Source organism: Gouania willdenowi, chromosome 8 (genome assembly GCF_900634775.1).
Source record: "Gouania willdenowi chromosome 8, fGouWil2.1, whole genome shotgun sequence".
Taxonomy (NCBI): domain Eukaryota; kingdom Metazoa; phylum Chordata; class Actinopteri; order Blenniiformes; family Gobiesocidae; genus Gouania; species Gouania willdenowi.
The window spans coordinates 4,990,021-5,000,436 of NC_041051.1; the positions used below are offsets into that span (position 1 = coordinate 4,990,021).

A 10,416-nucleotide genomic window follows, 5' to 3' on the forward strand; every position below is an offset into this window, starting at 1 on the left:
AATATATTTACTCATATATCTTAATCCTTAAGCCTTGGGTTGTAACTTTCCATTGTGTTATTCTCATGTCTTCAACTTTGTTTCTAGCTCTGGGTCAGGCCACCTCTTCAAAAGCACATGATGTCTTCCCAAAATCAATCAATCAATCAATCTTTATTTGTATAGCGCCAAATCATAACCAATGGTATCTCAAGGCACTTTACAGTAGAGCAGTCTTAAGGATGGACTCTTCATTTTATGGATACACACATATGCATATATACGTATATACACATACATATGTATCCCACACCCAACATGAATTCATCATGGCGGCAAGGAAAACCTTCTGTTAAGCAGCAGGAACCTTGTGTGGATCCCATTCCTATGATGAACAGCCATCCACGTTATGCTGTGTTGGGTGTGTGCAGAGAAAAGGGTGGAGACAGAGCCGCTGAGTCTCTGTAACTCCACACTGAGGATCCCATGGACCTGCAAGACAAAAACCAGAAGGAGTACAGGAGCAAACACACAAGGGAAGAAGCAGACATAGAGGGAGTGTTTGAAAGAGGAATGGGACCCTCTCCGGTCCCTCTCTAACCTAAATGACCTCTCTCTTAACGCCCTCTCCAACCTCTCTCCAACCGAGCATGCCAGACCCCCCCCCCCCGGCAGTCTATGCCTATTGCATCTTAACTATGAGCTATGAGCTGGTTCCTAACTAAAAGCTTTATCAAAGAGGAATGTTTTGAGCCTAACCTTAAAGGTAGAGAGGGTGTCTGCCCCCCGAACCGTGGTTGGTAGATGGTTCCAGAGAAGTGGGGCCTGATAACTGAAAGCTCTTCCTCCTATACTACTTTTAGAGATGAATGGAACAACGAGTAGTCCAGCATTTTGAGAGCGTAGTGTTCTGGGGGGATTGTATGGCACTACAAGCTCCTTGAGATAGACTGGTGCCTGTCCATTTAGGGCTTTATAAGTGAGAAGAAGAATCTTGAATTCTATTCTATATTTTATGGGAAGCCAATGCAGAGAGGCTAATACAGGAGTAATGTGATCTCTTCTCCTAGTTTTAGTCAGTACACGTGCTGCAGCATTTTGAACCAGCTGAAGTGTCTTAAGCGACTTGCTCGGGCAGCCTGCTAAGAGAGAGTTACAATAATCCAGTCTAGAGGTAACAAAAGCATGGACTAGTTTTTCGGCGTCGCCCTGAGACAGGATAGATCTGATTTTAGCAATGTTACGGAGATGAAAGAAGGCAGTTCTTGAAGTTTGTTTTATGTGAGAGTTGAAGGATAAATCCTGATCAAATAGAACCCCAAGGTTTCTAACAGTTGTGCTTTGTGCCAGAGTAATGCCATCTAGGGCAGTTAGGCTAGCATAGGTTTCTCTAAGGTGTCGCGGGCCCAGTACAATGACCTCAGTCTTGTCTGAGTTGAGAAGAAGAAAATTTTGGTCCATCCAGGCCCTAATGTCCTTTAGACAGGCCTCAAGTTTAGATAGCTGATTTGTCTCACCTGGCTTCATTGATACATACAGTTGGGTATCATCAGCATAGCAGTGGAAGTTAACAGAGTATTTTCTCATAACATTACCAAGGGGGATCATATAGATACAGAAGAGGATTGGACCTAGCACAGAGCCCTGAGGAACCCCGTAGCTTACTTTAGTGTACACAGAAGACTTATTATTCACGTGTACAAACTGGTACCTATCAGATAGGTAGGACTTAAACCAGTTTAGGGCAGTCCCTGTGATTCCAAGTAATTTCTCTAATCTCTCTAGTAGAATATAGTGATCTATAGTGTCAAAAGCTGCACTAAGATCTAATAAAACCAGCACTGAGAGTCGTCCTTCATCTGAAGCCCAGAGTAGATCATTAGTTACTTTAACTAAAGCAGTCTCTGTGCTGTGTTGAGCTCTAAAGCCTGACTGGAAGTCCTCGAACAGGCTGTTGTTTTGAAGAAATTCACAGAGCTGAGCTGCCACAACTTTCTCAAGAATCTTTGAAATAAAAGGAAGATTAGATATAGGCCTGTAGTTTGCTAAAGTGCTGGAATCAAGAGTAGGTTTTTTGAGAAGGGGTTTGATTACAGCTACTTTAAAGGACTGTGGCACGTAGCCTATTGATAGGGATATATTTATTGTCTCCAACAAAGATGGGCAGACTAGGGGAATAACTTCTTTAAACAGCTTAGTTGGGATCGGATCTGAAAGGCAGGTCGATGGTTTGGAGGATGAAATAATAGAGTTAAGTTCCTGAAGTCCTATATGTGTGAAACAGTTTAGGTTAGGCCTATTTACATTTAATGGTACAGCAGGCCCAGGTGAAGGCAGGGAGTGGCTAATTTTATCTCTAATCTTGTGAATTTTATCGTTAAAAAATGTCATAAAGTCCTCACAGCTGAGGGCTAGAGGAATCATGGGCTCAATAGAGCTCTGACTTTGTGTTAGCCTGGCTACAGTGCTGAAAACAAAACAATGCTGAAATCTCACAAGGTCAGACACATAGGCACCCTCTGCGTACACACTCACATGCCTACACACACTCACATAGTCACACATACACACCCCATACACATCCATTCACACACACAAACACATAAACGCACACACCTCCACTCCCATGACAATCAGCAGATACCAGAGGACTGGCTGTTTTGACCCAAGGAGAAACTGTCTCTTTTCACCCTCTTCACTCTCCTCCTCCACTCTGTCTTTATCTCCCGGGGGGAGGAAGGAGGGGGGACTGAGGGGGGATATATATGTGATGAGTTAGAATTGTGTCTTACTCTGTCCTCGGATCGCCTGGCCGGGCGATCACCAATTTTTGTCCCACTTTGTACTCTTTTTATTTAGTTTAGAATAAAATCATTTTTTATTAATTCACCAACTCTTGAGTCTGGTCTTCTTCACTCACCAACGCAGAGGGTGTCGTTACAAGCCAAAACAATGTAACCTTCCTTTTTTCCACCATAACACCTTAATAGTCCGAATTGGTGTTTGAGGATCAACCGATGGTTCGTGGCCCAGTCTCTGTCCGAGGGGCAGACCACCGCGGGGCAGACTCGGAAGTCCCATGCCATAAAACACTGGCTTTGGGGTTTTAAGTGCGTCCACTCTCCGGTGCTGGTCCACGGCAGAAGCCCCCCAGAGTAGAAGATGGATCCTGTTCGTGATCGCCAATTTGTCACGGCAAATTTGCGGTTGACCTCATTTGGAGACATGATTTATTGCTCTGGTTGAATGATGGAGTCCAGGCGAGGCATTGATGATTTTATAAAAAAGATTTATTATAAAATTAAATAAAAAAGGAGTAAAAAAGAAGCTTCCATCCTGAAAGAATGAAAGGCAAAAGGCTCGTGGCAGAGCAAAAAGGCAAGACCCACTCTAACTAACAGTTTCACAGCTTTAGCTTTTATACAGATAACAGAAAAGGTTCCACCCTGAGGTGAGGAGAAGGAGGGAGTCAGATGCCCAACAGTGGAAACATTTGAGGATGATGAAGACGTGTATATTATGAGGAAGATTGAGCGCCACTCTTATCTATCCTTGATAGTGTGTGTGTTCATGTGTATGGCCTTCAGCAGAGACTCTGTGTTGCACTGAGTACAATATGATCTGTACTGTTTAATCTAACATGATTCAGCTGTTCAAAAGTGCGAAGCGTAATGGAGTCATCATGTATTAAAACATGACAAATTGTACACATGAACACACATTTGACGATATTATGATGAATATAAAAATTGCCATAACATTCATTACATTTGAACATGTGTTATTTGTCTGGATTATTTTTTGTGGGGCAATGGGCACAGATGGGGCTTGAAAGTTCATAAAACACACCCACACAATATATATATGTAAAAGCAGCTCAGTTAAATAAAAAGTATTTGCACTAAATAACCCTCCAACATAATTTTCATCATTGTAATTGAAAATTAAGAAAACATAGAGACACAATCTGCTCTATGTTTATATCACTTTAATACAATTTAATAACAATGTGGTGTTTGATTAAGTACAATAACATTTAGGTTTGTGTTTATTATTTAAAACCACATCAAACCAACCAAATCCTTATTATTCACAGAATGAAGAAAGAACTGTGCAATAGTCTCTACATTACACACACAAAAAAAATGTTAAGAAGTCTGAATTTATTGATTCAGCTCCATTCATCAATGCAAGTGTTTTGTTTTGACAAAAATAAATTACCCAACACCTGCATTATTAACAAAAACACATTTCTGTAACATTTGAACATCATGCGGCGACCACATATCAAACATAAATAAAAAAAATAAAAAATAAAAAAAACCATTACAGTGTTAACTGACATACACTTTTAGTGGGAACAGTGTTGTTGATCACCCTTTTTTGCCAGTGCATCGAAGTCTGGTGTTAGTTTTGTTGTGGCAAGTCTCAGAACAGATTTGAGGTGTTCATCACTCAACTGGGATCTGTTTGCTGCTTTGTTGGTATTCATTACACTAAAAGTCTGTTCACACACATAAGTAGAGCCAAACAACACCAACATCCTCTGTGCCATCTTCAGGATGTTTGGAAATGTGGCTGCACTTAATGAAGCATAAAACTCATTCAGTTTAAGCGAGTTGAACTTCTCTTTTAAGACAGTGTCTCACTGGAGATCAATCAGTTCCAACTGCAACTCCAGTGGAGCCGTTTCAGGGTTTTATGTGAAGGAACATGACACCAGCTGAAGTGACTGGTCAATTTTGTCAAAATCAGAGAACCGACGGCAGAATTCTTTATGCAGGTCGTCCAGTGATTTCCTGTATTTTTTCACATGTCGAGGGGCCTCTTTCAATGTAGCCAGTGTGGGGAAATGAGCGAATGAGTTGTTTGACATTTGTTTTGAGAATAAAGCAAGCTTGGTTTTGAAGGCTGTGACGTTTGTGTACATTTCATGCACAAACTGGTCTTTCCCTTGTAGCTTAACGTTCAGCTCATTCATATGTGTCAGTATGTCCACAGCAAAAGCTAAATCACAAAGCCAATCTGTGTCACTCAGCTCAGGAAAATCATCAGCTTTATCAATTAGCTCCAAAAATGAGATAATCTCCTGTTTGAGCTCCCACACTCGTTGACATACTTTCCCCAGACTTAACCAGCGGACATTGGAGTGGTAAAGTAAGTCCTGGTGATCGGCGTCAGTTTCTTCAAGAAACTTAATAAACTGACGATGCTGCCATACAAGTCCTTTCCCCGCATTGTCCCCTTTAGGGATTCCATTGTCAAAAACTCCTCCGTTATCTCAAAATAGTCATTAGTCCCTCTGATAAAAAGTATGAGCTGAGCAGTGTCCTTTATGTCATTACTTTCATCCAGTGCCAAGGAATATAAATGTTACACGGCCGAAGGATGAAGCACAGTCATGAAATAGGTAAATTACAATGTTTATTTCATGACAGGTAAACAACGGTTTTCCCAGTACTGTTTCCTCAACCCTAACCGACAGTAACATTCTAAATTTTAACCTGCAGATTTGGGCAGCCGGTGTGGATTAGAATGCTGCCCTGCTGTTTCCCTTGCCGACCTCCGTGGCTCAAAAACTAAGGATGTGCCAGTTTCCTCAGTGGATTGTTGGCCTGGAAGAGGTTCTGCACTCAACATGTCATTGACCTCTGCTCCTGCTGGTGAATTAGGTCCAGGCATTGCATTTACATTGTCATTTTCAATCAAAGTGTGGTCCAAATGTTCTCCACTTTCCGTCTTTTCCGCCCCTCTAGTCTCTGGAACACCCCTCAACTCAGCTCTGTGTACTTGTCGCAGGGGACCCTCCTGACCGGCAGGCGCTATAGAGTACACCACTCCCCGTGGAGGAGGTGGCCGGATGATTTGATAAGGAGTTGAATCCCAAAAATCCTGAATCTTAGCTCGACCCCTAATGGAGTGATTGCGTGTATACACAAGATCTCCCTGTTCAAAATCAGGATCAGTGCACTGGTCCTGATTCTGAGAGTCCCTCTGAGCTATTCTTCTGTCCACTCTATTCAGCACAGTCTCAAAGGCTACAGCTAGAGATTTTTGATGTTCCTCTACCCACTCCTCCAAAGGCAGGCCTGCCTCGGTTTCCACACCAACAAGGAAATCAACAGGTAACTGTGGCTCTCGCCCAAACATCAAAAAGTAAGGCATTCTATTAGTCGTCTGATGGACTGTTGCATTGTACGCAAAAGTGACCTGTGACAGATGCTGGGGCCATTTGCGTTTCTGTTCAGGTGGGAGAGTTCTCAACAAGTCATGCAAAGTGCGATTGAACCTCTCACATTGTCCATTTCCTTGGGGATGGTAAGGAGTAGTGCGGCTTTTGTCTACCTTATACAATTTACACAGCTGCTGGACTAGCGTGCCTTCAAAATTTCATCCTTGATCAGAGTGGATGCGACTTGGAGGCCCAAATAGCTGAAACCAATGCTTCACCAATGCCGCTGCCACCGTGCTAGCCCGCTGATCTTTTGTGGGGACAGTCTGTGTAAACTTTGAGAAAACGTCAGTCATTACAAGGACATTTTCTTTCCCGTCTGTAGAAGGCTCTAAAACAGTAAAATCTATAGCTAAGATTTCATGAGGCCGAGATGCTCTAATCGTCCCCATGAAAGTTTTCACTTTTGGCTGCATAGCCTTTGATAGAACACACCTCTCACAACTTTTACACCACTTTTCTACGTCTGCATACATATTTGGCCAGTAATATCGGGCCCGAATTAACTGTAGTGTTCGCTCCACCCCCTGATGACCCTGTTCATCATGCAGAGAGCGAAGAATGTTTTCTTGCAAACAATGAGGGAGAACAAGCTGCTCAACCTCAGCCTGTCCATCCGAAGCATGCATAAGGCGGTAGAGAACTGACTCTCTCTGTCTGAGACGGCCCCACTGCCGAAGGGAGCAGCCTAGCTACTAAATGATTTAAAGGTGATGCCCTTTTTGAAAATTATTTTATAAATCTCCTGTAGTAACTAGCAAACCCCAAAAATGAACGGAGCTCTGCAAGGTTGGTGGGCCGTCTCCACTCTCGTACTGCCTCCACTTTTGCTGGATCTGTAGAGACTCCCTCCGCGGATACAACATGGCCCAAGTACTTAACCCTTTTTTGAAAAAACTGGCACTTTGAAAGTTTCACCTTCAACCCTTGGGTTTGCAACCGGGACAAAACCTGATCTAAACGTTGCAGGTGTTGGTCAATAGATGATGAAAAAACAATAACATCATCTAAATACAGCAACACTGACTGGTATCTGCAATCCCCAAAAAAAGGCGCTCCATGAGACGCTGAAAGGTACTTGGGGCATTACATAAGCCAAACGGCATGCGGTTAAACTCAAACAAACCAAACGGTGTGCAGAAAGCAGTTTTTTCTTTATCCTTCTCAGCCATCTCAACCTAACTGTACCCTGTCGCTAAATCTATGGTTGTAAATCACTGGGCCCCAGACAACAAATCCAGTGATTCATCGATCCTAGGCAAGGGAAACGCATCTTTTCGAGTTTTGTAGTTTAACTGCCGGTAATCTACACACATGCGCAAGGTCCCATCTTTCTTTGATACTAGAACAAAGGGTGAAGCGTAGGGACTGTTGCTTTCCCTTATTATCTGACCCTGTAAAAGTTGCTGGATGTGGGTACGTGCCAAATCATACTGTGAAGGAGGAATACGTCTATAGGGCTGCCGTACTGGAGTCTCATCCAACAATGGGATTTCATGTTAACAAATTTGTACTGCCCACATCCAGATCATCCTTGGCAAACACACCCCTGTACTTGAGCAACATCTCCTTTGCTTGTTTCTTCTCCCTTCCTTGTAGGTGTTCAAATTCAGGAAAGTCAAAATCCCTTTTACCCACATTATCTCCATGAGTAGAAACAAAGGCGGTACAACTTTGAGAGTCAACTGATATTTGGATCTGAGAATTAGGCGATACCACAGTGGTGGTTTGTACAGTCGCTACCACCCTACGAGGCGCTAGCCACACATCTGAATGACCAACATTTACAATGGGAATAAATGCTCTCCCCCTCTCAGCCTTCACTAAAGAAGGAGAAACCAGCAGTCCCTCGGGTAGGCAACCGTCTTCTGGGCTCAGAGGTTCTACATACAAATCTACTGCCTGATTAGTGTGCACCTGTGGACATGCTACTGCTACATAGCAAAGGCTGCCAGCTGTAACACAAAATGGTTTCTTACCCTTTACTCTGATAGGATGGGGGTTTGGGGAATTGGTGATAGCCTCCATTATCTGATGGCATCGAAGAGCTTTCCTCCAACCATGTGGCGCTGACTTCAGCACTGGTGACTCCCATAGGTCAGAACCATGTTGTTCGTACAGCTCACAGAAAAGACGGGTTAACACATTCATACCAATTAACCCAGGTACATGCTTTTTCTTTTGGTTCATGAAACTGTCAGCTGGGTCTTCAACTATTAGGACCCCCCCGACGTGGGAGTGTTACCCCTAGCAAAATTATGTCAATTTCCATAAACCCAAGGTAAGGGATTTTTAACCCATTGGCTGCCTTTAAACTCAACCAAGTAAGTCTTTGAGCTCTTTATCCGATAACTGAGAAAAGTGATCTCTGAAAAAGCTCTCAGTTAGAGTCGTGACCATAGACCCACTGTCCAAAAGGCAATTAACATCTACCCCAGCAAGATTCACCTCTACTTCCAAACATTCACCAACTAAGTTGTTAACTGCCAAAGATTTACTAATTGAGCCCTGCAAACCCCCCACCAATGTTTGGCTCTGCACACTGGCGGGTTCTAGTTTCCCGCAGGATTTGGACTTTGAGCAGATTCATTCATTTTGATCGATGTAGGGCAGTTTCGAGCAATATGCCCACTCTGTTTACATCTAAAACAAATTGGCTTCCCATCAGCTGTTCTTCGGGGCCGATAACTGCGTGTTCTGTAGGGAGGAGCACTCTGTGGGGCCAAAGCCTTTCTGACCAATTCCAACTGGGTCTGCTGTGTTTTTAATAAGGATACTATTTCATCAAATCCTGAAGGTTTTGACACAGTGGTCTCACAGGAGAGATTTCATTTAAGACTGTGTTATATTTTTGTTTAGGAGCTTGATTTTCATAATGTGCCAACCACTTAATGGCTTCATTCCTAACATCCCGTATAGTATAATGCGGATTAGCGCCAACCAAATCCCTCAGTCTCATTCTTAATGCCTGGTCTCTCACCCCATCACAAAACTGGTCACGTAAATCTCTGGATGATCTTAATGAAGCCCCTGCATCATTTTTGAAAATTTGATCCATTAGATCCATCAAACCATGTGAAAAGTCAATAAATGACTCACTGTCTAATTGCTTCCGGTTATAAAACCTGCGTTGTAATGAAGTTCGTGAGTGCATACAACCGTATACTTCCTTCAGTGCAACAAAAACATCTTCCACACACTCCCTTTGGATCACTGGGAGGAATTTCACCTCTGTCCGGGCCACACCCTCCAGGTGATCAAACACCAGCTGGGCACGCTCTTTCTTAGTTCGTCCCCGTGTCTGAGCAAAGTCTCTCATGAGTCCAATCCACTCGTCGAGTGGCAGAGAGTCAGCACTGTCCAGATTTCCGGAAAACACAGGCATTTTTTGATCCTGCTGCACAAAAATCAGAGGAGATTGTTCAACTTTTAAGACACCCCCTGTGGCTGCTGACGATGTGGAGGGCATATTGGAGTCTGTAGTCGCCATCCGTAAAGCAGCCAACTCTCTCTCCAGGTCCCGTATGCGCTGTGACACAGCCTGTTGCTCCTCGTCGTCCACAGCTCTGCTGCTCACTGCAACCGGCTCCATTGTGCTACTAGAGCCGCTGGTCCCACTCCTGCTGTCCTTAACTAACTAATAAAAATAAAAAACGGTCACTTACACCAAAAAAAGTATTCCTTATATATTTTTTTGTTGACAACGCCAAAATGTTACACAGCCGAAGGATGAAGCACAGTCATGAAATAGGTAAATTACAATGTTTATTTCATGACAGGTAAACAACGGTTTTCCCAGTACTGTTTCCTCAACCCTAACCGACAGTAAGGGCTCAAGACCCTGAATGAACACCATTTAGGGCGGAAAGGAACCGCAAGACACTCTGCACTGACATAGCAATCTTAATAACCACACTCAACCACTACACACAAACACCCCGATGGAGGATGATCAGGTTGGCCTAACTGTGGGTTAATAAGAGTACATACAATAGTAGGGAAGTGACCGAAACAAACAAACAAAACATAAAAAATTAAGTAGTCTGCCCGGGCAATGTATGCAGACCAACCGGGCAGACTAAACACAAAAAAACCTATCAAAAACAAAAGGACAGCAGGCAGTGGGTCTAACTGCGACGTCGACTCCACACGCCCAGTTCCCACTTTAAAAAGATCCTCAGACCCACACTAGACAGTCACCCAGT

The 10,416-nt window shown here is 43.3% G+C and overlaps 1 protein-coding gene across 1 annotated transcript; it reads right to left on the bottom strand.

Annotated features, from left to right (window-relative positions):
* Nucleotides 1–696: 696 nt before the first annotated feature.
* On the bottom strand, nt 697–9,803 carry LOC114468152 (uncharacterized). The gene is made up of 3 exons (XM_028454865.1): nt 9,667–9,803; nt 9,441–9,567; nt 697–1,587 (listed from the first exon to the last, which is right to left on the bottom strand). The coding sequence occupies exons 1-3, from the start codon at nt 9,801–9,803 to the stop codon at nt 697–699; spliced, it is 1,155 nt and encodes a 384-aa protein (XP_028310666.1).
* Nucleotides 9,804–10,416: the final 613 nt, after the last annotated feature.